The sequence below is a fragment of the Phaenicophaeus curvirostris genome, chromosome 27 (assembly GCF_032191515.1).
Source record: "Phaenicophaeus curvirostris isolate KB17595 chromosome 27, BPBGC_Pcur_1.0, whole genome shotgun sequence".
Taxonomy (NCBI): domain Eukaryota; kingdom Metazoa; phylum Chordata; class Aves; order Cuculiformes; family Cuculidae; genus Phaenicophaeus; species Phaenicophaeus curvirostris.
The window spans coordinates 2,007,290-2,034,830 of NC_091418.1; the positions used below are offsets into that span (position 1 = coordinate 2,007,290).

At 58.7% G+C, this 27,541-nt stretch overlaps 2 protein-coding genes across 8 annotated transcripts in view; both read left to right on the plus strand.

Moving 5' to 3' along the window:
• SLC39A14 (solute carrier family 39 member 14) overlaps nucleotides 1–27,369 on the plus strand; it is a 35,318-nt gene extending 7,949 nt beyond the window's left edge. Inside the window, exons 1-9 of one of the 7 annotated variants that reach the window (XM_069877607.1) lie at nucleotides 12,712–12,738; nucleotides 17,008–17,283; nucleotides 17,376–17,562; nucleotides 20,737–20,906; nucleotides 21,353–21,475; nucleotides 21,561–21,746; nucleotides 22,756–22,963; nucleotides 23,409–23,593; nucleotides 24,508–27,369. In XM_069877607.1, coding sequence (XP_069733708.1) covers nucleotides 17,023–17,283; nucleotides 17,376–17,562; nucleotides 20,737–20,906; nucleotides 21,353–21,475; nucleotides 21,561–21,746; nucleotides 22,756–22,963; nucleotides 23,409–23,593; nucleotides 24,508–24,654 — 1,467 coding nt within the window. In that variant the 5' untranslated portion in view covers nucleotides 12,712–12,738; nucleotides 17,008–17,022 and the 3' untranslated portion in view covers nucleotides 24,655–27,369. The other 6 variants (XM_069877608.1, XM_069877613.1, XM_069877606.1 and 3 more) reach the window with 6 other exon arrangements.
• On the plus strand, nucleotides 588–11,536 carry PIWIL2 (piwi like RNA-mediated gene silencing 2). The gene is made up of 21 exons (XM_069877400.1): nucleotides 588–795; nucleotides 1,528–1,624; nucleotides 1,843–2,022; nucleotides 2,233–2,376; nucleotides 2,664–2,781; nucleotides 2,907–3,031; nucleotides 3,162–3,242; nucleotides 3,551–3,664; nucleotides 4,416–4,604; nucleotides 4,733–4,817; nucleotides 5,084–5,170; nucleotides 5,269–5,409; nucleotides 5,509–5,622; nucleotides 6,016–6,204; nucleotides 6,300–6,401; nucleotides 6,648–6,767; nucleotides 7,667–7,755; nucleotides 8,105–8,210; nucleotides 8,969–9,222; nucleotides 9,325–9,432; nucleotides 10,554–11,536. The coding sequence occupies exons 1-21, from the start codon at nucleotides 588–590 to the stop codon at nucleotides 10,708–10,710; spliced, it is 2,808 nt and encodes a 935-aa protein (XP_069733501.1). The 3' UTR covers nucleotides 10,711–11,536.
• Nucleotides 27,370–27,541: the final 172 nt, after the last annotated feature.

Genomic DNA, 27,541 nt, shown 5'->3' on the forward strand with positions numbered 1-27,541 from the left:
TCCTTTCATCCCCTTCTCCTGCCACATCTCATCCCACTCTCTTCCGCAATCCCATCCCTCTCTCCTATCCGATCTCACCTCATCCCCCTTCTCCTTCCCCATCCCATTCTCCTTCCCCATCCCATCCCATCCCATCCCATCCCATCCCATCCCATCCCATCCCATCCCATCCCATCCCATCCCATCCCACTCTCCTCCCCAGCCCCCTCTACCCCCCGCCCCCCCCGTCGCTGTCCGCGGTGCTGAAGCCCCTCCTGGGCCGCGCACCCACCCTCTGAATGACGCGTCCACTGTGGGCGTGGCCAAGCACGCCCCCTCTGTTGATTGGTCCATCCCCGCGGTGGGCGTGGCCACATCCCCACCCCCACATGATTGACATATCCTCCCAGGGGGCGTGCCCGCAGCCTCGCCCCGCGGTGGGCGTGGCCAGAGCCGTCTCCCTTCTGATTGGCCGCCTTCCCGCGGTGGGCGGGCCCTAGGGCCTGCTCGCCGCTCTGATTGGTCGCCTGACGCGGGGGGGCGGGCCCGCGCATGCGTACTTCTGCGCGGCCGGCGTGCTCGGTGGGAACTTCGACGGGGCGGGTGTCATGGAGCCGCGGCCGCGCCCGCTCGGGCCTCGCCTGCCCCGCGGCCCCGCCGCCCCCTCGGCCCGCCTGCCCCGCGTCCCGCGGCCCCCCGGCCCTCGGCCCCCCGGCCCTCGGCCCCGCTCACCGCCGCCGCTGCCCGCCCTGCTCAGCGGCCTAGGCCTGGGCGAGCGGCCCTGCCCCGCGCTGGAGGTCGCCGAGTGGGCCCTGGGTGAGTCGGGGGGGGGGGCCTCAGGCCTGGTCCAGCCCCTCAGGCCTGGCCCAGCCCCTCAGAACACAGCCCCGCCTTCCCCAGGCCCCCTCAGGGCCCTCCTAGGCTTTCCCTGACCCTCCCCAGGGACTCCCAGGATCGTCCAGTCTCCCCTCAGGACCTTCCTCATGCCCTGCAGGACCCCCCAGGCTCACCCAGAGCCCCCCCAAGCCCCCCAGCTCTCCTCAGGGCCACCCAGGACCCACCACGTGCCCTGCCAGACACCCCCAAGCTCGTCCAGACCCCGTGACCCACAGGATCCCCACCAGGGCCTTCAACACACCCTGCCAGACGCCCTCCAAGCTTGCCTAGCACCCTCCAAAGGCTTTCCCAGCCTTCCCCACGCCCACCCAGGCTCTTCCAGGTCCCTCACCAGGACCTCCCAGAACCCTGAAAGTTGTCACCAGGCACCCCCTAGGATACTCCAGGCTTTCCCAGACCCACCCAAGCTCCCCCCGGCCCCTCCTAGACCCAGCAGAACGCACCAGTCCCTCTTCCAGGCCCTCTGAGGCCCTGCCAAGCCCCCCCTAGATTCCCCCAGACCCTTGTTAGGGTCCCCCAGAACCCTCCAGCCCCCCTCAGACTCTCCCAGACACCACCAGTCCCCTCTCTAGGCCTTCTTAGCTCCACTGAAGGCTTCCCTAGATCCCTCCGGGTCCCACCACAGCTCACTGTCCCCTCTCCTTCCCACAGGCCGCAGCTCAACTAACCCAGCGAAGGCTCTGACACGGCCGGGCGCGGTGGTGCAGGACAATGAGGGGGCGATGGAGACATTCCCCTGCCGTGGGCGGTGAGTCCTCCCCGCCTGCCTTGACCCCGAGCCCTTCCGATGGTTTAATCGCCTGCCCTGGTGGGCTGCAGACACCAAACCTCGATGTTCTGAGCATCTGTTGGGCACGAGTGGCAGGACCTGGCTGCCAGAGTGGGGAAGGAGCTACACGGGGGGTGATGGGGACGAGCTCAGTGGCTGGAACGCTTGTTTTACCCCTGCCTGCCCCGGGGATACAGGGTGCTGTGTTCCAGAGGCCGAGGGGACGTGCTGCCAGCTCCTCCTGGGAGAGATGCTACTGTGCTGGCCCGTGGGAAGCCCTGCAACACCCCTGCACCCACCCAACACCCGCTGGGACCTTCACCCACCCCACTACCACCTGCGCCTGCCCCGAGGATGCCCATGGCTGCTGGCAGACCGTAAGTGAAGCCATTTCCAGCTCCGTCCATCCCGGTTTTGCCCCTCCCCACTTCTATCTCATCTTTTCTCCATCTCTGCCCCAGCTCTCGGTCCCGTCTTTCCCATTCCCATCCTGTCTCTGCCCTCCCACCCCATCCTCTCCTCTCCTACCCCTCCTCCTGCCCCATCCCACCCCAGTTTTGGGGTCCAAGCGCCAGCTGGGGTCACAGCTGCTCGCTCTGCCTCCGCTCCGTCTCTCCTAGGGACCCGGGGACGAAGCCGGTGCCGAAGGGAACCACCTTACCCTTGGGGCTGAATTCTGTTAAAATCCAGTGCCAGAACGAAGCCGTCTACCAGTACCATGTCACCTTCAGGTATCGGCAGAGCCGGGGGAGGGGCTGGGAGCGCCCACAGCCCCTCGAAGGGCAGTCGCCCCTGGGCAGAGCCTTCCCAGTGTCTCCTTCCAGCCCTTTAGCCGCTAGATGGAGCGGCCAGCACGGCCTCGGCGCCTACAGGCAGAGCTGCCAAGCAGAGGAGCTCCAGCTTTTCCCCTTTTGTGGGGTTTTGGGGGCCCTAAGTGGGGTTTCGTGGTGGGGAGAGGCAGGTTAAAAGCCTGAGTTGTTGCCAGCGGTGCTGGGTGATGCATCCCTCTCTCCGGCAGCCCCGAGGTGGAGTGCAGGAGCACGCGTTTCGCCATGCTGAAGGAGCACCGGGCAGTGACAGGGGACGTGACAGCGTTCGATGGCTCCATCCTCTTCTTGCCCATCCAGCTCCCTCAGGTGAGGAGCGATGTGATCCGCAGTGGTTATTCCAGTCAATGTGGGGGTGCGGGGATGCCCCCCTGGGTCTCCAGGCTATGTGGGAGAAGGTCCTTCCCGCTCTAACGCACGGTCTCGCCTCGCAGCCGGTCAGTCTGAAGGCTCAGTTGAGGAGCACTGGGGAGGAGGTCACCATCACCATCCAGATGACCAAGGTCCTCCATCCCAGCTCAGATCTCTGCATCCCCTTTTACAACATGGTTTTCCGGAGGTGAGGGATGCAAGAGACCTTCTCGGAGTTCTGGGGAGCCTCCCTTCTCCATCCCCTTCTCCATCCCCTTCTCCATCCCCTTCTCCATCCCCTTCTCCATCCCCTTCTCCATCCCCTTCTCCATCCCCAGGGCGATGAAAATCTTGGATATGAAGCTTGTTGGGAGAAACTTCTTCGAGCCTGCCGAGGCCAAGGTCTTACAGCATTACAGGTGGGTGCTGGACACGATTCTCTCCTGCTGCTTCCCAAACACAGGATGGGACCCTCTCTGTCTCCCTGGCAGGAGCACAAGGCTGGGAATTCGGAAGTCTGTGCCAGGTCAGCTCCCTCAGCCAGCTCTGGTTATCCTGACCTCAGGGCGCTTGTTTCCAGGGTTCATTGCCTGGAAGTTGGCAGCCAGCTGGGAAATAAATCCTCTGTGTTTTGAGCTCTCCTTGGCGAGCAGGACGGCTGCCCAGCTCCTCTGGCAGCTCCAGTTTTAACCCAGGCGCCGTTGGGCATCTTTTCTTCTCCTGCCAGGCTGCAGATTTGGCCAGGATACTCTGTCAGCATACGGAAGAAGGATGCCGGCCTCTTCCTCTTGGTCGACTCTGTCCACAAAGTCATCCGCAGCGATTCCGTCCTGAGTTTTATGTAAGAGAAGGGAAAAATCCCAGACGAGCTCTGTGGGAATTTAGGAATGGGGTTTTTCTTCCAGCAGTTCCAGCACCAGCTGTGATGGCCGGGCCCACGACCACCAGTGCTGTTTGGCAAAAGGCATTTGATGGTGGCCAGCGGGGTGAGAGAGGGGATTCTCCTCCTCCACTTAGCTCTTGTGAGAGTCCAACTGGAGTCCTGTGTCCAGTTCTGGAATCCCCAACAAAAGAAGGATATGGAACTGTTGAAACAGGTCCAGAGGAGAACACAGAGATGATCCGAGGGCTAGAGAACCTCTGCTATGAGGCCAGGCTGAGAGAGTTGGGGTTGTTCAGCCTGGAGAAGAGAAGGATCCAGGGAGACCTTAGAGCAGCTTCCAGCGCTGAAAGGGGCTCCAGGAAAGCTGGGGAGGGGCTCTGGATCAGTAAGGGCAGGGATAGGATGAGGGGGAGCAGCTTTAAATTGGAGGGGAAAGGTTTAGATTAGACGTTAGGAAGAAATTCTCTGCAATGAGGGTGGGGAGGCCCTGACCCGGTGGTGGCTGCCTCATCCCTGGAGGGGTTCAAGGTCAGGTTGGATGGGGCTTGGAGCCCCTGATCCAGCGGGAGGTGTCCCTGCCCATGGCAGGGGGTGGGACTGGTTGGGCTTTGAGTTCCCTTTCAATCCAACCCATTCCTATGATTTTTGGGATAGCACAGGCAGGGAACGTTGCCGTGAGCCTCTTCTCCTCCTTTTTTCCCTGCCGCAGGCACAGCATCTACAAGCAAAGCATCAGCAGCTTTCAGGACGAGTGCGCCAAGCAATTGGTGGGCAACGTGGTCATCACCCGTTACAACAACCGTACCTACCGCATCGATGATATCGACTGGACCAAGACCCCCAGGGACAGTTTCACCCTGGCCAGGGGCGAGGAGATCACCTTCGTGGACTACTACAGGTAGAGAGAGCATCCCTTGGGATGAGGCTTTGGCCGTGGGGAAGGGCTTGATGCCTGGCTCTGACCGGAGGTGGGTGAGCAGGAGCAGGAACGTCTCTCCTGATGTCGTCTCCGTGGTGTTTATCCAGCAAAACCTACGGGATCACCATCAGGGAGCTGGACCAACCGCTGCTCATCCACAGGCCCAAGGCTAAACAGGTGCCGGAGGGAAAGGTGAGCCAGGCAGGGAGACCCAGGGGAGGGCAGATGGAGATCCGTGGTCTTTTCTTGCCTCTGTCTTGCCTGCTCACTGGCAGAGGCTGCTCAGGGAGGTGATTTGGGACCTGATCCCTGGAGGTGTTTAAAAGATGGGTGGCTGAGATGTGCAGGGTTGGTTTAGTAGTGGAGTGGTATGGTTGGACTCGATCTCAAAGGTTGTTCCAACTGAGAATGAGGGCTTGCAGACCTCTGGGATCTGACTGTGCCTGTCCTCCCCGCAGCCCTGGCTGGACATGGTGCTGCTCGTGCCGGAACTCACCTTCATGACGGGCATCCCAGATATGAAGAGGGACGGTCGAATGGCGAAGGTCAGGACGCGATGGTATCCTGCTCCCCCTGAGCCGCGTTTGGGGAGCTGAGCTCCCCATCCCACCTGGAGGTTCCACGTTCCGCCTCCTTCCTGCAGGACGTGGTGCGGGAGATGCTGCTGAGCCCCAAGCAGCACTACGCGCGTCTCACCAACCTCCTGCGGAGGATTAACGAGAACCCGGAGGCTTCGGCGGAGCTGATGCGCTGGGGGCTCGTGCTGGACACCGATATCCACAAGGTAAGGGCTGTGGGGGCCACGCTTCGATCTCTCCGTGCTGGGAACCGAGGCAGCGGCTGCACCGTGGTGACACTGGAGCTGATTTTCTGCTCCCTTTAGACCCAGGGCCGAGTCCTGCCCATGGAGAGGATCAACCTGCGGCACAGCTCCTTCATCCCTGACGAGGACCTGAGCTGGAACAAAGAGGTCACACGAGAAGCCTCCATCTCGGCGGTGAGGCCCCAGCTTGGCCCTCGCAACAACATCTCCTTGTCTGAAAACTGGGATGGGTTTTCTTAGTGCTGGCGTCCCCTCCATCCCGCTGCTGTCTGAGCTCATTTGATCTGAAACCCTTCCCTTATTTATATTGGCTTTATGCTTTAGCCTGGTTTTCCGAAGGAGCTTAGAGGTATGTGGCCAAAGGGGCTGCTTCCCCTCCTCATTTGGAGCGGCTGAAGGACTCCAGACTGCAGGAATTGAATGTTGTGTGCCCTTTAGGTTCTTCTTTGGCCACGTTCTCTCCCATTTTTCTTTTTTCTTTCTCTTCCCATCTTCCTTTTTGCCCTTCTGCTGCGTGGCTGGGCAGTCGCAGCCCCAAGGCAAGCGCAGTCCTTGCTTCCCTCCCAGATCTCCATGAACTGCTGGCTGCTGGTTTACCCCAAGCGCCTGCAGGGCGTGGTGAAGGATTTGGTGAACACTATGGAGAGCGTCTGTGGCCCCATCGGGATGCGCGTCAGCCGGCCCGCCCTGGTGGAGCTGAAGGATGACCGCATCGAGACCTACAGCAAGACCATCCGGAGCGTTTTAGGGAGCGAGGTGAGGAGAGAGACTCGGTCGGGGAGAGCTGCTACGTCTTCTCGGATCACCGAGCAGCCCATGCTCATGCATCCCCCTCCTCTGCTTCCTGACAGGACAAAGTGCAGCTGCTCCTCTGCTTGATCTCCAGCAACCGCGAGGACTTGTATGCGGTCATCAAGAAGCTGTGCTGCGTGCAGTTCGCGGTGCCCTCGCAGGTAGGTTTCTTCCTGATGTCTAATCTAAACCTTTCCTCTTCCAGTTTAAAGCTGTTCCCCCTCATCCTATCCCTGCACTCCTGATCAAGAGCCCCTCCCCAGCTTTCCCGGAGCCCCTTTCAGCACTGGAAGCTTCTCTAAGGTCTCCCTGGAGCCTGGGCTCCGTGGAAGGGGACCACCAGCGTGGAGAAGCTGTGAGCATCTCCAGCCTCGCTTTTCCCTGTGTTTTTTTTTCCCACCTCACAGGTAATCCATGTGCAATCCCTCACCGTCCACGCGGGCAAGATGAGGAGCGTGGTCCAGAAACTCCTGCTGCAGATAAACTGCAAGCTGGGGGGCGAGCTCTGGGGCATTGACATCCCTCTGGTAAGGCAGCCAAGAGACCTTGTGGTCTTCCAAGTCAGGCAGGCAAGGAGTTGGCAGGGATGTGAACTATTGTTTTCCCCCTGGGGATGCGGATGAACCCTCTGGAGATTTGGGGTCAGTGTCTCAATGGATTAGGATCAGTCCCGAGGAGAAGGACTTGTGGTGTTTTAGAGTGAGAAGCTCAACGGGAGCCAGCGGTGTCCACCCACAGCCTAGAAATCCAACTGTGTCCTGGGCTGCATCCAGAGCCGTGGGGCCAGCAGGGAGGGAGGAGATTCTGCCCCTCTGCTCTGTGAGACCCACCTGGAGCCCTGGGTCCAGTTCTGGAGTCCTCAGCACAGGAGGGACATGGAGCTGTTGGAGCGAGGCCAGAGGAGGCCACAGAGATGGTATGGAGGGCTGGAGGACCTCTGCTATGAGGCCAGGCTGAGAGAGTTGGGGTTGTTCAGGGAGACCTTGGAGCAGCTTCCAGTGCTGAAAGGGGCTCCAGGAAAGCTGGGGAGGGGCTTTATATCAGGAAGGGTAGGGAGAGAATGAGAAGAATGGTTTTCAGCTGAAAGAGGGGAGATTGAGATGAGATCTTAGGCAGAAATGTTTTGCTGTGAGGGTGGGGAGGCCCTGGCCCAGGTTGCCCAGAGCAGGGGTGGCTGCCCCATCCCTGGAGGGGTTCAAGGCCAGGTTGGATGGGGCTTGGAGCCCCTGATCCAGTGGGAGGTGTCCCTGCCCATGGCAGGGGATGGAACTGGATGGGCTTTGAGTTCCCTTCCAACCCAAACCATTCTGTGATTCTATGAATCTGTGCATGTGATGTTCTTTGTAGCTGGTGGGCTCCAGGCAGAGCAACCTGGAGGTGTCTGACTTATCCCTGACTCCCCTCATGTCTTTTTTTTTCCCTCCAGAAACAGCTGATGGTTGTCGGCATGGACATCTACCACAGCCGCAGCAGAGGGATGCGCTCCGTCATCGGCTTTGTGGCCAGCATGAATCCGTATGTGGTGCCCCGGGAGGGAAAGGCTTTATTTCTGTTCCACCCTGGGGTGTGGGGTGGTCCTGCACCAGCATCATAGAATCATTAAGGCTGGAAAAGACCTCTAAGGGTCATTAAGTCCAACCGGCCTCGCTGTTGCCTTCCCTGACTGCTGCGCTCAGCAAGGTCTCCGCCGGCGTGTTTATGTTGGGCGTTGCTGGCTGCCGTATCGGCAAACTTGGTGCCGTATCGCTGGGAAAGGCGCTGCCAGCACCGAGCCGGGGTTGGTTTTGGTTATACAATGACTCGGTGGACTTTGCCTGGTGAGGAGGGTGGGTGCTTGATGCTCATCCTCTCTTTCCGTCCCCAGCGCCCTCACCAAGTGGTATTCCAGGGCTGTCTTCCAAATGCCCCACCAGGAGATCGCGGACAGCCTGCGGCTCTGCCTGAGCGATGCCCTCCAGCACTTTTATGAGGTCAGGCTGAACCCCAAGCTGTCTAAAAAGCCGTCGCGTGGTTTAAAAGCTCCTCAAAACACCTCGAACCTGTTGGCCGGAGCGAGCAAACATCCTCTCTCCAGCCTTTGGACTGGATGTGGTGCCGCATCCGCTGAGGCTCGTCCTTATCTCTGGAACGTGCGAACCTGAGGGAAGAGCCACGTTCGCGCCTCCGTTCCTATCAGCATCGAACTGCTGAGCTCTGTCCTCTTGTCCCACATCCCCAGCATGGGAAAAGCACCCTGTGATGGGGTGGGAGCCAGGATCCATCAGCAGCAGGAGGGATTTTCCCATCCCTCTGTGGATGCTGGAGAAACAGCCCTGAAACCGGATCCAGCGGGGAGTGTCCCTGCCCGTGGTAGTGGGTGGAACTGGATGGGCTTTGAGGTCCCTTCCAACTCAAACCATTCCACGATTCTATGAAAATGGGAAGCTTGGTGATCACCGAGCGCTTGCACAGGGACAGGATTTATGCAAATGCAGCTTCTCCCTCCCCTGCCAGCCCTTCTTAAACTTGGTTTGAAATGTATTGAGCGTAGAGAGGGGTTTTCTGCAACGCCTGAGGGTGATGGATCGAATTCACAGGCTCCAAGATCCCCAAATTGTCCTCCCTGGGGACCTGGTGGGCATCTAGCGCCCAGCCTGTTCTAGGGAACGTCATCATCTCCGACTCTGAGCCAATCTTGTGCTTGGTTGGGGTTAAAACCAGGGTGCTCTCCCGATTTCTGCTTCCCCAGATGAACCACTTCTTGCCCAAGAAGATCGTGGTGTACCGGGATGGGGTGTCAGACAGCCAGCTCAACACCGTGCTCAAGTACGAGGTCCCGCAGATGCAGAAATGCTTTGACACCTTCGAGAACTACCAGCCGGGCATGGTGGTGGTGGTGGTGCAGAAGCAAATCAGCACCAACTTCTACAACCTCACGACAGAGCAATTCGTGTCCCCTCCGGCAGGAACCGTCATGGACCACACCATCACCAGCTCGGAGTGGTGAGCAGGGACAAACCCGGGCTGCTTTTGAGAGCTGCGTGGGGTGGAAAACAAAGCATTCTCCTCCAAACAAAACCCCCTTGTCCTTCTCTTCCCCCGCAGGCAGGATTTCTTTCTGCTGGCCCATCACTCTCGCCAGGGCTGCGGCATCCCCACGCACTACGTCTGCGTGCTCAACACGGCCAACCTCAGCTGCGAGCACCTGCAGAGGTAAGAGGGGGCTTGGTCACAACCCCGATGTGTCCCATTGAGCCTGGGGGAATGCTTTCCACAGCCCCTCGGTGTCCTGCAGAGCCTTTCCCCAGCCACTCTGTGACCTATAGGGCTTGGGGAATGCTTTCCCCAGCCCCTACGTGTCCTACAGAGCTCAGGGAATGGTTTCCACAGCCCCTACGTGTCCTGCAGAGCCTTTCCACAGCCCCTATGTGTCCTACAGACCTCAGGGAATGGTTTCCCCAGCCCCTACGTGTCCTACAGACCTCAGGGAATGGTTTCCACAGCCCCTCCATGTCCTGCAGAGCCTTTCCACAGCCCCTCCGTGACCTGGGGGGCTCAAGGAATGCTTTCCACAGCCACTACATATCCCACAGAGCTCAGGGAATGGTTTCTACAGCCTCTCCATGTCCTGCAGAGCCTTTACTTGGCCCCTTGATGTCCTGCAGAGCTCAGGGAATGCTTTCCACAGCCCCTCGGTGTCCTGCAGAGCCTTTACTCAGCCCCTCCATATCCCGCAGAGCTCAGGGAATGCTTTTCATACCCCCTTCACCTCCAGCAGCGCGGGGACTCGTGTCTGACCTCCAAAATCTCTTGTTTTGGGTTTTTTTTTTTGTGGCCAAAGAGCCCCTTGGAGCCAGCAGGGAGGTTCCCGTGCAGGCGCTGGGCTGAGCCTGCGCTCCATACTGGGTTAACTGGGTTGAGGCGCTGAGGGACATGGTTTAGTGTTTGATGGGAATGGTTGGACTCGGATGATCCGGTGGGTCTTTTCCAACCTGGTGATTCTAACTGGGAGCACTGGGCAGCGGATGAGGGAGAGAAGGGGGCTGGCATCCATCCGTCCTGCCTCCTTGCGGGGCGAAAGCTGATTTTCAGTGCCAGCAAAGATGATGTGTGTCACCCAGCGGTGGCCTTGAAGGAGGGGTGCAACGGGTTCAAACACAGCGCCCGGATAATTAGTACAATTAACCGCTATCAATGCCCAGGCAGAACCTGAGCTTTAACTCCTGCAATCAGGATGAAAACTCCACTTGGGAGCACGTAGGGTGTGAAAATCCATCCCCCGCGAGGCCTGGGATGCCGGGAAGCACTGACCCCGCTCCTCTCGCTGTCCCCAGGCTGACGTTCAAGCTGTGTCACCTCTACTGGAACTGGCCCGGCACCATCCGCGTCCCCGCGCCCTGCAAATACGCTCACAAGCTGGCGTTCCTCTCGGGACAGATCCTGCAGCACGAGCCCAGCTTCCAGCTCTGCGACAGGCTCTTCTTCCTATAGCTGGAGCGCTGGGAAGAGGGGAAGAAAGCGCTGGATTTGGGATTTGCCCCCTCCAGCTAAGTGTTAAGGCTCCTCCAAGAGGGACTTTTCTTTCCTCAGCTATGGGGGTTATTTAAGATGTATTTCATCACTTGGTTTCTTGGGTTCATTTTTCTTGTTTCACAAGGATGCTCGCACCAGGAGCCCCGGCGGCTCTTGGGATTCATCTCTATGGGAATGAGCTCAGAGCAAAACTCCCCTGCGAGCCTCTCCCCGCTGGTTCCCATCCTCCCAGCCCAGGGATTTGAGTAAATGAGCCCCAGAGGTGCTGTGCAGCTCATCCCTGCCCTGCCCTGTGCAGGCGCTGGGTGCAAATCCCAATAATTTTGGACATTTGGGGGTATTTTTCCCCTGGTTTCTTGCTTCGCCGTCACGCCGGCTGCTGGTTTAAGATTCCACTTTGCTTTTCTGAGCTTTTGTTTAAGAAATGCAGCTCTGCTTCAGCTGCTTGTCCTTAAAAACTCACTGGTTTACGAAGGAGAAGCCTTTGTTGGTTTTTCATTGTTCTGGTGGGCTGGTAGAGCAGGAACTACGTGGTCTGAGTTTTCAGTTGTTTCTTTGCCCTGGTCAAGAGCTCGTTGAGACCTTGGGGGCCGAACCTGTGCTGCAAGAACATCCTCAAAATCACCTGGATTTCACCCTGTCCCACCCCACGAGCTGCTGGGATGGGGATGCGGCTGGATTCTGGGATGGGGATGTAACCAGAGCCTCTCCCGGCCTCTCCTCTCCTCTTATTTATGCCCAAACGGGTTGAAAAGATTTAATTTTTCTCTGCTGCACCAGTAGTTTTCTGTTCAATTCAATAAAACTGTTGCTGGCTCCTTGGGGCTTTGGCCTGGGTGCTCACGGGGCTGTGGAATCAGGGAATGGGTTGGAAGGGACCTCCCAGCCCATCCCGTTCCTCATCCCCTCCTTCCATGGGGATGACGGGGACACCGAGCAGAGGCACAGCCCGACCCTCAGTCCCCTGCGTTAATTATTCACCATCGCTCAGCTCCGAGAGCAGCTTTTAGCATGTTCTTTGCTAAAAGATGGACTTTGGTAGCTTTTCCAGGGCCCCGTGGGGCTCTTGGCGGGCTCTGAGGGCTGCTCCATCCCCCTGGGAGGAGGCTGGGGGAGCTCCATCACCCCTTAAGGTGCTTCATGGGGGTCTGGGGGTCCCCTGTGAGCTCTTGGGGGGCTCTGAGGGGTGCTCCATCCCCTTGGGAGGAGGCTGGGGGAGCTCCATCACCCCTTAAGGTGCTTCATGGGGGTCTGGGGGTCCTCTGTGAGCACATAGGGTGCCCTCTACCCCTAAGCGATACCCAGGGAGGTCCGTGGGGTGTCCCGTCCCCCCAGGAGGGGTCCCCACGCCCCGAAGCGATGCCTGGGGTGGGGGTGAAGAGGACCCTGTGCCCCCGGGAGGGGCTTCTGGGGGTCGGGGGGTGGAATCTGAGGGCTTGGGGGGGCTCTATGGGGCGCCCCATAAACCTAAGTGACGCCTGTGGGGGGCTTCGTGGGGAACCTCGTCCTCCCAGGAGGGGCTTGAGAGGGGGCGGGGCCTGGAGGCGGGGGGCGTGGTTTGAGAGGGGGCGTGGCCTCAGGCCAGTGCAGTTCTATGGAGGGGGCGTGGCCTCAAGAGAGCGCGCGTTTAGCGAGGGGGCGTGGCCTCGGGATGTAATGCAGCTCTATGGAGGGGGCGTGGCCTCGGGATGTAATGCAGCTCAATGGAGGGGGCGTGGCCTCGGGATGTAATGCAGCTCTATGGAGGGGGCGTGGCCTCGGGATGTAATGCAGCTCTATGGAGGGGGCGTGGCCTCGGGATGTAATGCAGCTCTATGGAGGGGGCGTGGCCTCGGGGTGCAATGCAGCTCAATGGAGGGGGCGTGGCCATGTGGAAAAGGGGGCGTGGCCTATCCCAGCAGCAGCCAATGGGAGCGCTCCCCGTGCCGCCGGCGGAGCGTGCGCCCTGGCCGGGGAGAGCGGGAGGCGGCGGGAGCGGAGCGGGAGGTAGGATGGGGTGGGATGGGATGGAATGAGGTGGGGTGGGATGGAATAAAGTGGGATGGGGCAGGGGACCCTCTCCAGGACCCGGGCCCCACCGGGCAGGCGGCGAGGACCGAGCTGGTGCGGGGAGGAGCGATGGGAAGGGATGAGGATGGGGAGGGATGGGGATGGGGAGGGTGCAGGGAGCGGCTGCGGGGCTGGGAGAGGGGTCTGGGGTCCAGGCTTGCGTCTAAAGGCTGGTTGTAAGGGTTAGGGGCAGCCCCCGGGGGGCTGGGGGTGCAGGAGGTGTTGGGGGGGGTGTAAAAGGGGCCAGGTGTGGGGTGGAGGAGGCGGCTGTGGGGAGGAAGAGGCGGTGATGGGGTGAAGGATGCAGCTATGGGGCTGTGGGGAGAAGGAGAGCTGCTTATAGGGCAAGGGACCCGGCTCTGGGGTGGAGGACCCGGCTCTGGGGCATAGGATGCAGTTATAGGGGCAAAGGACCCAACTATGGGGAGAAGGACCCGGTTACAGGGCAGAAAACCCAGTGATGGGGTCTGCTCCCCTCCCCAGGGCAAGCTGTGGGGCCAGGCCATGGCCAGAGGGGCTGTGGGATGGGGCTGGGGTTGGATTGGGACCAGGAGGGGCAGGAGAGGGACCAGGAGGAGCGGAACTGGGACCAGGAGGAGTGGGAACATGGCAGGAGAAGCGAGATTAGGACCAGGAGGAGCAGGATTGGGAGCAGGAGCAGCATGAGGATTGCTGGAGGAGCAGGATTGGGACCAGGAGGAGCAGGATTGGGACCAGGAGCAGCATGAGGGTTGCTGGAGGAGCAGGATTGGGACCAGGAGGAGCAGGATTGGGACCAGGAGCAGTGGGAATATGGTAGGAGGAGCAGGATTGGGACCAGGAGGAGCAGGATTGGGACCAGGAGGAGCAGGATTGGGACCAGGAGCAGTGGGAACATGGTAGGAGAAGCAGGACTGGGACCAGGAGGAGGAGGAGGAATGGGACCTGGAGGAGCAGCAGGATCGCTGGAGGAGCAGGATTGGGACCTGGAGGAGCAGGACTGGGACCAGGAGGAGCAAGATTGGGACCAGGAGCAGCGGGAGGATCACTGGAGAAGCAGGATTGGGACCTGGAGGAGCAAGATTGGGACCAGGAGCAGCAGGAGGATTGCTGGAGGAGCAGGAATGGGACCAGGAGGAGCAGGAGCGTGGCAGGAGAAGCAGGATTGGGTCCTGGAGGAGTGGGAACATGGCAGGAGAAGTGAGATTAGGACCAGGAGGGGCAGGATTGGGATCAGAAGCAGCATGAGGATTGCTGGAGGAGCAGGATTGGGACCTGGAGGAGCAGGAATGGGACCTGGAGGAGCAGCAGGATCGCTGGAGGAGCAGGATTGGGACCAGGAGCAGCGGGAGGATCACTGGAGAAGCAGGATTGGGACCTGGAGGAGCAAGATTGGGACCAGGAGCAGCAGGAGGATTGCTGGAGGAGCAGGAGCGTGACAGGAGAAGCAGGATTGGGTCCTGGAGGAGCGGGAGCGTGCCAGGCTGGCCATGGAAGCCCTCCTCGCCCGCAGGCAGGGCCTCCCCTTGCCTCCAGCCACGTGGAGCTGAAGGTCAGGAAGGTTTCTGGGGCCCCCGCTGCCCCCTCGGTGTTTGCGACACCCGGCGTTCCCGGCTTGGGATTTTGGGAAGCGTCTGGCACGGGGCCGACGTCACTGTGGCCAACGTTTCTCATTCCCAGCGTCACCTTTCCCGGTCGGAGAGAAGGGGGGATGCGGGAATCGAACCCGAGGGAGATGGGAAAGCAAGAGGAGCTTTCCCTGGCATCCTCGTCAGCGCCGGGCATCGCTCCCGCTCGCATCCCGTGGGTACCCGTCCCCTCCCCGTGACAAACGCTTGTTCCCTCTGCCCCGTCCCAGCGCGCCCGCGAGCCACAAAGTAGGTCAGGAGCTGTGGCGTGCGCGGCACCGCGGCTCCCGCGGCCGGAGGACGCCCTTGGAGGTAACCGAGGAGGATCTGGGGGGGTTGGGGGGGTCCCACTGCACCGACAGCGGCAACGGAGACACCGCTTTGTGTCCCTGGGGTCTGTAGCCCCTTCGGGAAGGGGGGTTGGATGCATTCGGCACCTTCCCGCGGTGTTCCAAGGGCTCGGAGACTCCTGGGTGTTCCTCTTGGGGCCCTTTTTTTCCTCAAAAAGCAGCTTTTTCTCCCGTTCCTGCCCTAAAATGACAAGGATCCGCGCAATTCCAACTGCAATTCCAACTGCAATTCCAACCGCTGCCCGGCTCCGCCAGCAAACAGCTTCCTGCCTTTTGTTTGGCAGCTGGGTAAAAGTTGAGGTCTGTTTTTCCATCCTGGGCGCTCCCAGCTCAGCTCGCGGCTTTGGGAGAAACCCCAGGGGTGATTTTGGCTCCGGAGGGAGCTCGGAGCCTTGGCACGAGCCGGCGATCATCAACGCGGGGTTAGGGATGGAACAGAGAGGGAACGGCAGCCAGTGCCACCGTCCTGGGATGCGGAGCCGCCGGGAGAGCCCTTTGGCACCGTGGGCTGCGTGCCAGCGCCTGTGTACCTTGTGGGAGTCACGGGCCACCCCCACCTCCTACGTGGCCACCTCCATGGCCTACGTGGCCACCTGGGCTGCTCCTGGCGCGGAGGATCCATCTGGAAGGGTGGATTTGGGGAGCAGGGAGGTGGAGGAAGGCGTCTGGCTCGTGCCGGGGGATGCTGAGGAGGCAGAGGTCCCTGGGTACCATTCCCATCGCCGCTGGAGCTCCGTTACGGGAGGAGAAGGGGTTAAGTCAAAGCATCCAAGCTAAGCCCTGGCAGGAGGAGTCAAAAACCTCCAAGGCCTGGGCTCTCCTGGAGAACAAAGCTCCCAAAGTGGTGGTAAGCTCGTAAAACCTGCGGGAATGCCAGCGCCTCGGAGCTGGAAGGGGTCCTGGAAGGGGGAGAGGGGTCCTGCAGGCTTGGCTCCCCAAACCCAGCTCAGAATCTCCTCTGTGCCCCGTGCTTCCCAAACCTGGATCAAGGTCTATTCCATAACCGGTGCTTCCCAAACCCAGCTCGAGCTCTGCTCCATGCCCTGTGAGTCCCAAACCCGGCTCAAGGTTATTTTCGGAACAATTGCCTGGCCAGGCTTCAAAAATGTCTTAAGAGTTGTTTTAGAGGAGGCTGAGAGCAGCAAGCGTGGCGGGTGCCGGCGGCAGCACAGCGCGGCCAGGGCAGCAGCTCCAGTGCCAGGACAGAGCTGGGCTGGATGGAGCCTGTGGAACCATCCCGGGGTGCAAACTGGGAGAACTGGGCTGGTTGGAGCCCTGTAGAACCATTTTGGGGTGCAAACTGGGAGAGCTGGGCTGGATGGAGCCCTGTAGAACCATCCCGGGGCAGCTCCTGGGTGTACAGAGGTGATGGATAGCAAATTATTTTCTGCTTGTCCTTGCAAATCCCGAATTTGCCGACCAGGGGGAGGGTTTTCCAGGAATGCAGCCTGGGATGGGTTCCAGCCCCTCGGGGGCTGCCCAAGGTGGACGTGTGGGTCGTGCTTGGCTCCCACCATCGCTCGGAGCCCCTTTCTTTGCACCCAGCGCGCGCCGGCGGCTGAATTCCAGCTCTTCCCGGTCTCTGCCGCCCTGTTTTTATTGATTCCCGGCTTTTATGAAAGGAGCGGAGAGGGCAAGGATTGATTCTAGGCAAATACTATAAAGGCATCGACGGTTCTGGCTGGGAGAAGGACCCGGTTCGTTGTAATTATCGTAGTTAAAATATAACCTGACGATAATTCCACCTCTGGCCCCTGGGCTCCCGCGGCCGCCGGGGTGGGTGGGCAGAGGTCCCGGAGAGGTGCGTGTCCTCTGGCTTTGGTGGCACAAGGGGGACGTTAGGGACCCGTCTGTGACTTCTTCACCCCAGGGAAAATTGGAATTTCGCTCCAAGAGCTGAATTTTGCAGCCGCTGTTTGTATTAACGGTGCTGAGCAAAGCTGGGAAGGAGGAGGAGGCGTGTGTGAGGTCCTGGCACAGCCCTACCTGCTCTTCCCCAGGGATCCCGAGGGGTTGTGGAGCTGGAGAGGACGTGTCCCAGCTCTCCTCGGCTTGAGGAGATGGTGCCGATGGTGGCTCAGGGTGATGGAGAAGCAGCCGGTCTTGTGTTGCTGGTGAAAAAGATGTTGAGATCCACCTTGGGATGGCTCAGAGCTGCCTTGGGAAGCAACCTGCTGGAGCTAGGGGTGGGAGAGCAATAGTTGGAGCTGTGGGGATGCTCAAGCTAACGGCAACGGCTTCTCTTCCAGCATCCCTGAGGCAGCATGATCCCCAGCGCGGGCTCGCGGCGCGGCTGCCTGCTCCTCCTGCTCTGCCTTCTCCCCTGCCCGCGGGTCCAGGCGGGTGCGGAGGGCACGGGGCCAGCGCTGTCGGCAGCCTCCTTCCTGCAGGATCTCCTCCAGCGGTACGGGGAGAGCGACACGCTGAGCCTGAAGCAGCTCAAGGCGCTGCTGAACCGCTTGGATGTGGGAGTGGGACACGCCAACCTCTCCCAGGCACCGCAGCAGCGCCTGAACCTCTCCCGGGTAAGGCAGGGGCTCTCCGGATGGATCCCAACTCCTCCTTGGAGAGCTGCTGGAGTCTCAAGGTATACGTCCCCATCTTCTTCTTTCCCCAGTGCTTCAGCTCCGCCGAGCTTTTCGCCATCCACAACCTGAGCGAGGGCTCCTCCGTGGGGCGCGGCGAGTTCAAGGAGTTCTGCCCCACCATCCTGCAGCAGCTGGAATCCAGGGCGTGCGCCTCCGAGAACCTGGAAAACGAGGAAAATGAGCAGACGGAGGAGAGCAGACCCAGCTCGGCCGAAGGTAAGCGGAGCATGAGCTCTGCCCAGCCCTGGGGAGGGAGCTCGGGGACGTGAGACACCCCAGGAGCTGTGGAGCAGCCGGTTCCCATGCCTGGCTCAGGGAGAGACAAGAGGAGGTGGCTTGTCCAGAGCAGTCAGGAGTCTTGAGGGGTTTTCCTCAGCGTGGTTGGTGCTGCAGGCATGGATTTGCCCCCGATTGCACCTGCAGCAGGTGGGAGCTGTGCCTACAGCTCTCTGGCTTGGCTGTGAGTCTCTGTGGCTTCGGGATCCGCTGACCTCCAGCCACCAGTGGATGCTAGAGGAGCTCCCAAGCATATATGGGTCCTGATGATGAGCAAGGTCTTGGATCTGCTTCCCTGAGCGCAGTCCCGGTGTCCAGTTCTGGAATCCCCAACGTAAGAAGGACATGGAGCGGTTGGAGCGAGTCCGGAGGAGGCCACGGAGATGATCTGAGGGCTGGAGACCAGACTGAGAGAGTTGGGGTTGTTCAGCCTGGAGAAGAGAAGGCTGCAGGGAGAGCTTAGAGCTGCTGAAAGGGGCTCCAGGAAAGCTGGGGAGGGGCTCTGGATCAGGGAGGGCAGGGACAGGATGAAGGAAATGGCTTTAAATTGTGAGGGGGAAGATTGAGATTGGATGTCAGGAAGAAATTCTTCACGATGAGGATGGAAGGCCCTGGCCCAGGTGGCTGCCCCATCCCTGGAGGGGTTCAAGGCCAGGCTGGATGGGGCTTGGAGCCCCTGATCCAGTGGGAGGTGTCCCTGCCCGTGGCAGGAGTGGGACTGGATGGGCTTTGAGGTCCCTTCCAACTCAAACCATTCCATCATTCTATGGTTCTCCCATGCCATGAGGCTGGCTTGGGAAAAACCTCTTCTGAATAACCTGGTGGCTTCATTTCCACGCCCCCTACAAAAAAAAAAGGTGGTTTGTGTCACAGTTGAAGCATCCAGAGCACAGGAGAGTCACTTTGGTGCCGCGAGGGGCCACAGACCCAGAGCCTTTTCCACCTGCCCGGAGTTGGGGTGCCGGGGTTGTCCTCGACTCCCCACGCCGAGAGCCTCGATAATGTCTGGCCCTCGTTTCTTCTCGTTCCGCAGTGTGGGGCTTTGGTTTTCTCAGTGTTTCGATGATTAACGTGGCCTCCCTGCTCGGAGTCCTCATCGTACCGTGTACCGCCAAGGCCTTTTTCAGCCGGGTCCTCACGTTTTTCATCGCGCTCTCCATCGGCACGCTGCTCTCTAACGCGCTCTTCCAGCTCATCCCAGAGGTGCGGTAGGAAGTCCCTGCCTCTCCTCCCATCTCCGAGGGCAGCTCTCCAGGGCTCCCTCTCTGCCTCCACCCTGCAAATCGAACCGATCCCTCCGTCACCCGAAGCTGAAGGCTTTTCTCAGGGGCTCCGCAGGGCTTTTTCTCGCTTCTCCGAGCACCAGGAACCCTCTGGAGCGTGCAGGGAAGCGTTGGCTGCCAGCCCTGCTGCTCCTTGCAAGGCTGAGGTCCAGGGAGATGCTGGGAGAAGCCGTTTGCTCCTGCCCACGGGCTGTGTTTGCTCCACGAGGGACTTTCTCGATGCTGTTATGCAGAGCTGCCCCATCCTGAGGCCACGGGGATGCAGCAGCCTTCGTGGCTTGAGCTGGATGGAAAGACCTGCAAGACAGAGGAAATATGGGTGTAAAACCACAGAGAACAGGACCAGCTTCCTTATAGGACTGTTTTAATTGCCTTTTTTTCCCTCCTGAGTTAAAAAAACCCATGTTCATACAAGGGTTAAGGCTTACGTGAGGTTTCCTGGTGCTCTGATGGGACCGACAGATACATTGCTAATTAATTGTTTTGTAATTGCACGGTTCCGGAGTTGAACAAATACACTCACGTGCTCTCCGGTTGGGCACCTTCAAAACACGCCTGATTCCTGGGCTCCACCGGAGATGAATTGGATCCGAGCTCCTGCTCATCCAGCCTTAAAATTGTATTTAAGGTGCTCGGAGCGGAGCGCCCTTTGCTGGGTTTTGCTTCCCCCAGCTTTGCTCTCAGGTGGTGAAAACTTCGCGATGTTCTTTTCAAGGTTCCTTTTCAACTCCAGGACTGTGATTTTTTTATTTGCCGAATATAAAAACCAGGCGCCTCTGTTTTCTGAGCTGCCAGGAATTGAAATGTCTTACGTCCGCTCCACCCTCGCCATCCCTCGGAGCATCCCAGGCTCGCGGGGACCAGCGGCGTCTCCCCAGGCTGCAGGGCGAGGATGGAGTGTACGGGATGCTCGAGGGCTCCTGGGAGCTCTGTGGCACTGGAAGGGCTGCCCGATTCCCTTGGGAGACCTTATCTGGAGTATCGTGTCTAGTTTAAGGAGGTGGAGCTGTTGGAACAGGTCTAGAGGAGGGTACATGGATGATCAGAGGGCTGGAGCACCTCCCGTACGAGGCCAGGCTGAGAGTTGGGGTTCATCCTGGAGAAAAGGCTCTGAGGAGACCTTATAGCGACCTCCCAGCACCTGAAGGGGCTACAGGAAAGCTGGGGAAGGACTGTTCATAAAGGCTTGTGGTGACAGGACAAGGGGCAACGGGGATAAACTGGAGAGGGGCAGATTTAGGCTAGATATAAGGAGGAATTTCTTCACCATGGAAGTGGTGAGACCATGGAACAGGTTGCCCAGAGCAGTGGTGGCCTCGAGTTCCGCCAGGGGAGGTTCAGGCTGAACATTAGGAAAAAAATTTTCACGGAAAGGGTCATCGGGCACTGGCAGAGGCTGCCCAGGGAGGGGGTCGAGTCCCCTTCCCTGGAGGGGTTTAAGGGACGGGTGGACGAGGTGCTGAGGGACATGGGTTAGTGTTTGATAGGAATAATTGGACTCGATGATCCGGTGGGTCTCTTCCAACCTGGTGATTCTATGATTGTATGATTCCCAGCTGCAAGCTCCCCAGTGGGATTTCCCTCCAATCCTTCCCCAAAAGCCACTTCCAGAGCCACTCAGCACCAGGTTTGCCCTCCTTGAACCAATGCCGGATGAACAAGCAATCACTAATGAATGTCCTCTTCTCTCTCCCTCCCTCCTTTCTCTTTCCTTTCGCCGTGGATCCCTTCCCCTGCCTCCCCTCGCCCCGCGTTGATCTCCTTTCCTTTCCAACAACCTCCCCTCTCGTCTGGTCCCTCCCCGGGGTGGGTTTGTGCACTCACGCCGCAGTCTGGGGTTACGGTTTCCTCTGCGTGACCGTCATCTCCCTCTGCTCGCTGGTGGGAGCCAGCGTGGTGCCCTTCATGAAGAAGACCTTTTACAAGCGGCTGCTCCTCTACTTCATAGCTCTGGCGATTGGAACTCTCTACTCCAACGCCCTCTTCCAGCTCATTCCCGAGGTAGGGTGAGGACCGGCAGGTCGCTCCTTTTTCTCTCTCTCTCTCTCGGGGGCTGGAGAAGGGGAAGGCGGCATCGGAGGGGAGCCCAGAGCGAGGTATGGAGGCTGGAAGCCCCTTGGGATCACGGATGGAGCTGGAGTTTTGCCCCTGTTGGGAAGGGAATCACTCCAGGGAGCTGCTTCAAGCAGAGAAAAACTCTTTTATTGCCCTTTCTAGCCCTGCGAGCAGGTTGCTTTTGTACCAAGGCAGCAGAGGCTTCCTAAACCTGCTTTTAGCATCCTGGTGCAGGCTGGTGGATCCAATCCTTGGGGGAGCGAGGGAGGTTAAAGCTGCATGATTTTCTCACTCTTTAGAGAGAAATCAGGAAACAGCAGAGTTGTCCCAGAGGTAAAAGGCAGACAAAGGTGCTGCCAGAGCCCCTTCCTCAGCCCTGTCCATCTCCGCAGGCCTTTGGATTCAACCCTCAAGAAGATTATTACGTTTCCAAGTCCGCTGTGGTGTTCGGGGGCTTCTACCTCTTCTTCTTCACGGAGAAGGTCCTGAAGATGCTCCTGAAGCAGAAGGATCAGGTGAGGCTGAGCAGGAGCTGCTCCGGTGGGAAATACCAGGACTAGGAGGGGTGGCTGACACCCATGAATCCCCCCTGTCCCACAGCATCACCACGGGCACAGCCATTACGGCCCCGAGGCTCTGCCGTCCAAGAAGGACCAGGAGGAGGGAGTCATCGAGAAGCTACAGAACGGGGACTTGGACCACATGATCCCCCACATAACCAGCGAGATGGAATGCAAGAACCCTTCTGGGGATGAGAAGGTTGTGGTGGGATCCCTCTCTGTCCAGGTTAGTGCCTCTCCTCACAGGGAAAAAACCAACTTGTAGTGAAAAAGAGCAGTTTTGAAGCCCATTGCTCCTCCCTGACAAAATCCTCCGTGGGTGGTGGGAAGCAAATGGCTCTGGTTCAGCCTGGTGTGGGTTTAATGTGTGGAGGGGTGGGTTCTGCTGTCTGGTGGAAGGATGGGATGTCATCCAGAGGGACCTGGACAGGCTGGAGAAGTGGGGATGGGAGAACCTCATGAGGTTCAACAAGGCCAAGGGCAAGGTTCTACGCCTGGGATGGGGCAATCCCTGGTTTAAATACAAGATGGGGGATGATGTGATGGGAGCAGCCCTGAGGAGGAGGACTTGGGGTGCTGGTTGAGGAGAAGCTCGGTATGAGCCGGCAACGTGAGCTCACAACCCAGAAACCACCCGTGTCCTGGGCTGCACCCAGAGCAGCGTGAACAGCAGGGAGGGAGGGGATTGTCCCCTCTGCTCCTCTCTTGGGAGATTTCAGCTGGAGGGTTGTGTCCAGTTCTGGAATCCTCAACAGAAGTACGAGATGGAGCTGTTGGAACGGGTCCAGAGGAGGCTACAAGGATGATCTGAGGGCTGGAGAACCTCCCGTACGAGGACAGGCTGAGAGAGTTGGGCTGGCTCAGCCTGGAGAAGAGAAGGCTCTGAGGAGAGCTTATAGCAAACTTCCAGCACCTGAAGGGGCTTCAAGAAAGCTGGGGAGGGGCTGTTTACAAAGACCTGGAGTAATAGGATGAGGGGCAATGGGGATAAACTGGAGAGGGACAGATTTAGACTGGACATAAGGAGAAATTTCTTCAGCATGAGAGTAATGAGGCCCTGGCCCAGGTTGCCCAAGGAAGCTGTGGCTGCCCCAGCCCTGGAGGTGTTCGAGGCCAGGTTGGATGGGGCTTGGAGCCCCTGATCCAGTGGGAGGTGTCCCTGCCCATGGCAGGGGTGGGACTGGATGATCTTGAAGGTCCCTTCCAACCCAAACCATTCTACGATGTCGTGGCAGGACCTGCAGGCTTCCCAGAGCGCGTGTTACTGGCTGAAGGAGGTGCGGTACTCCGACATCGGCACGCTGGCGTGGATGATCACCCTCAGCGACGGCCTCCACAACTTCATCGATGGGCTGGCCATCGGCGCCTCCTTCACCGTCTCTGTCTTCCAAGGGATCAGCACCTCCGTGGCCATCCTGTGCGAGGAATTCCCGCACGAGCTGGGTATGTGAGACCTTGGGGAAAGGCGCCGTGAGGGCTCTCGTGTCCACCCCAAAGCCTGCTGCATTCATGATCCTGCCTGTGATTTGGAGAGAGGAAAGCAGACGTGGGGTGCAATAAACAGTAATGATGGGGAGGGAAGGCTGTAAACAACACTGAGTAATCGCAGCTCTAAAAATAACAAGGTAATATGATGTCTGAGGTTTAAATTTAGATGGAGACATCTGAAGAGGAAAAAAACCCAACGCCTCCTTGGTTTGGGAAGAGGGAGGTGGGCAGTGGTTTGGGTTGGAATGTCCGATGTATGCGCGGTCGCCACTTGGCGCCTGTGGCCGTGGGAAGCCCGTGCTCGACCTCACGCCAAAGCAGGCGCTGAAATGAGCTCCTTAGTGCCGTCCCGATGCTTTTGCTCCCTCCTCATCCTCCTCCTCGTCCTTTTCTCCCACAGGGGACTTTGTCATCCTGCTGAACGCCGGGATGACCATCCGCCAGGCGCTCTTCTTCAACTTCATCTCCGCCTGCTGCTGCTACGTGGGTTTGGCTTTCGGAATCGTGGCCGGTAGCCACTTCTCTGCCAACTGGATCTTCGCTCTGGCCGGAGGGATGTTCCTTTACATCGCGCTGGCTGACATGGTAAATGAGAAGCCTGGTGGGGACCTTGCCAAGGTGTTTTTTTTATTTTTTTGCCTAGGAAAAGCTCTGGCTTGCCCTCAGCCTCAGGGCACAGCAGGCACGGAGAGCACACAGGGAGGGTTGCTCTGTCCCCCGGCGTCCGGCTCTGCTTTCCTTTGCCTCCTGGGCTGATGGTGGGGTGACCTGGGAGGGTGAACATCATCTGGGGTGGTGGGAAGCACTGGAGAAGGATGGAGACGCTCCTCTTTATCACGGTTTAGCCCCAGCAGAGCAAGCGGTCGTGTCCTAGTTGCCTTCCCTCCCACCCAGGGAAAGGGAAATGAGAGAAAAAGACTTGTGGGTTGGAAACTAAAACAGCTGTAATGAGACAATAATAATAATAATGAAAATACTATTAATAAGAAAATAATTGGATATATCTAAATGTATGGAATTGTCCCCCATCGATGACTGCGTCTGCCGAGCAGGCACAGGGAAAGGTCCTGGGCTGGATTCAGGAATGCACGGATCCAGCATCAGGGCAAAAAGAGAGATGATGTCCTCACTGGACGTCTCTTTTCTGAGAGCTCGACCCTTGCGATCCCTCAGTTTTATCCCAGTTGTGACGTGTACAGGATGGAATCCCCCGGTCAGGTTGGGGTCACCTCTCCTGACCACCCCTCCCTGCAGGTGCCACCCTTTTCCTCGCCTTTTCCCCACGGCTCCACCAGCTCCAGGATGGCCTTGGTTTCTGTAGGAATAAGGACAAGCAGAGGGCTTTCTGCCTCCCCGTGTGAGCAGTACTGGGAGAAACACGTGTGGTGAACGGCCAGGGAATGGAGTAAATCGGAGAGGCTGAGCTGGAGGGAGGAGTGGAGCCAGCTTTAGCTCCGACATGAAGGGTGAACCCAACGTCGCTCTCTCTTCTCCCGCAGTTCCCCGAAATGAATGAGGTGAGCCGGGAGGACGAGCAGAACGGCAGCGCACTCATCACCTTCGCCATCCAGAACGCGGGGCTGCTGACGGGCTTCACCATCATGGTGCTGCTCACCATGTACTCCGGCCAGATCCAGATCGGGTAGGACCGGCCCGACACACAGCCCAATTTTTCTATTCTCTTTTTTTTGGGGGGGAAGGGGTATTTCTTTGTTTTTTTCTTTCCTTTTCCTGCTGCAAGCATACGATGGTTCCTGTGCAGGCACTGCCATCACACTACAGAAGAGGCGTTGCTTTTAAAGCTATTCCAGACTTCATTCTATTTGGGTTTAAGGCTGAGGGGAGCTTCATCCCCTTTGCTGTTGGACTGAACTGACCGGAGGATCTCTTTCCAGTGTCATATCCCTTCTCTCCTCGCACCTCCTGGGAAGGATGGAGTTGGGAGGCAGGAGCTCCTCTAGCCGTGTTGCTCCCTTCCTTGTGCTCAGAGCAGCGTGATGGGATTTGCTGCTCTCCTGACCCCTTTGTGAGGGGGTTGTGTGATGGGAACAGACTGGGACAGACCCGTCTCGGAGAGTTCCGCACCTCCTAGCGTGGAGGGCTGGGAGGAAGAGGAGGCTGGAGGAGCACAGCTCATGGTTTGAGCATCATCCTCGCTGTCTCTGGAGCCACGTCTGGTTTTGCTCCTGTTCTCTCTCTCGGTCCAGACGACGCCCTGGGAAGAGCAGGGCGAAGAGGATTTCTTTAAAGCACATTCTGGGTGTCAGGGATCGGAGCAGAGGACACCGAACCGCACCTCGTGCGGGTTGAACTGACACATGGGCTGGGAGAAGGCGAGCAGGATGCCCTTTCCTTCCTTAGATCCCTGCTGCTGTGTGGAGAGAGGGAGTGGAGACAACCCCTTCTCCTTCTGTGAGGGCAGCCGCGTGGTGATGCTGGTGGAAACGGCGCGAAGGGAGAGCTGGGACGGCGAGTCCCTTCCCGGCCGCTGGGACCAAGCTCACGCCGACACCTGGGAACGGACACAGATTCTTAAACACTGATGCTGCTGAGTTGCTGAGGGTCGGGGTGGGATGGGAGGGAGTTTTTAACAAAATAGACTGTGAACCTCTTGAGGTTGTGTGTTTCCAGCCTTAGGGAATAGTCAGAGAAGGGTGTTCCAGGCACTTCGCAGCTCTGCCTCTGGGCTGGCTTTCCCCAGATTCACTAGGTGAATTGACTTATTATCATATTGATAATGTTGCCCACCCCACCCGTGCTGTTAGAGGTTCCCTCACACCTCCTTCTCCCCCTAAACCTGATCCTGCACCCGTGGGTTTGTGGCCACACTGGTGAGCGGGAGCTGATTCAGGCTGCTTACCCTAGTGGGTACGGCGCTAGATGGGGATGAGGGAGTGGTGTGAATGGTTTCTGGTGGAAGTGCTGGGGGGTGGCTTGTCCCTAAGTGTCTTCCTTCGCTCCCTGGAAGTGGCTGTGAGGTTGGGATGATGGCCATCCCGATACCTCGGCTCGGTGCTGCTCAGCACCGGGTCTGGAGCTGAGGCTCCCCACACCTTCCACCCCTGGTGGAAAGGTATTTTTCCTGCCCATCCCAGGAGAGACGAGGGAGCTCAACCCTTGGCAAAGCCTGAGGCAGGCTCAGCACCACCCGGTAGCATCATACCCTAGTTTGATCACTGTCTGTACCTCACCGTAGCTCCTACTTTGCCTTAGGTACCAGGTGGATGATGTTCCTCTTAGGCTCCTAACAGTTGTCCCCAAGTCCCTAGGTCTCTTGCCTGTTGAGATGTGGCACTGCCGAGATCCTCATGGATCGGCACCTCTGCCCTTGGTGGCTTTGGCCAGGCCAGGCATCGACTTTGTCCCCTTGGCACCCACGAGGCTGTTGGCTTTTGTCCCGCATCCAGAAGGTTAAAAATCAACATGTGGAGGGACAGGCAGAGCCTTCCAGGGAGCGACCCACGAGTGCCACGCAGCCGCTTGCTTCAAGGAGAGGTGGGCTCCGCTTTATCTCGTGGGACAGAGCTGCCTCGAAGCAGCGTGGTCTGTCCTGGCTCGGGCACCGCAGAGGTTGCTGCTGTTTTCTAGTAGTCGGGAGGAAAGCGGCATTGGAAACTCCGTTTCCCTGCTTGAGAGCTGCAGCTCACCGACCCGATGTGGAAAAACTGAGTCCTCCAGGTGGCAAATGTGCCCTCGCAAGGAGGTTATTTGGCAAACAACCGTATCGCTGGCGGCTTTCCATGGGGCAGAGGGCAGCCAGAGCACTGCCAGAGCGACTCGTGGCTGGCAGGAGCGGCTCAAAAAAGCCTTCGTGTTGGAGGTGAAGCAGGGGGAATCTTGGAGTCTGTCCCCTGAGGACCGTACCGGGAGGTCCCCTGCGTCCTCGAGAGCTGGAAGCACGGAAAGGACTGATGTTTGGCATTTTCAGAGCCAGTCCAGGCTCCTCAGAACACGGTGCGGATGAGTTTGTTGTCTTCTCATTTCAAGTTTAACCCTGTTTCTCGCCAACTGAGTCAACTTTGAGATATGTGACATCAGAGATTTGGGGTGAGGGGGGAGAATAACCCCTCAGCGGAACAAGGCTCCTTGCAGAGAGGGACCCTCTGGTAGCATCTCTCCCTCCGGCTGGCACCCGCTGTTGTGGAAGAGATGAGGAAGGAAAGTGCCCCACATTGAGCTTGTGATGGATTTTTCATCGGTGTTTCCTTTCCCGTGTCTGGTTTGAAGCTCAAGTTCCATCTCAGTATTTCAATAACTCAGGTGTTGTTAGAGATACGCGTCGAAACAAAGAACATAACTTATGTCACGTGAAGTGTAAAGTTATTTGTAAAAGTCCATAAATAAAATATATTCTGTAATGACGGGAGGGGGTCCAGGAGCAGAATCCTCCCCGGGGCTGGGGCTGCTCGGGGTGGGAAGGGGTGGGAGGTCCCCTGCTTCAGGATTTCTCCAAGGGGAAGGGTTTGAGCCAGGCTGGAAGCGCTGGGTGATGCAATCCTGCTTTTCCAGCCCTGATTTCCAGCGCTGTGCAGT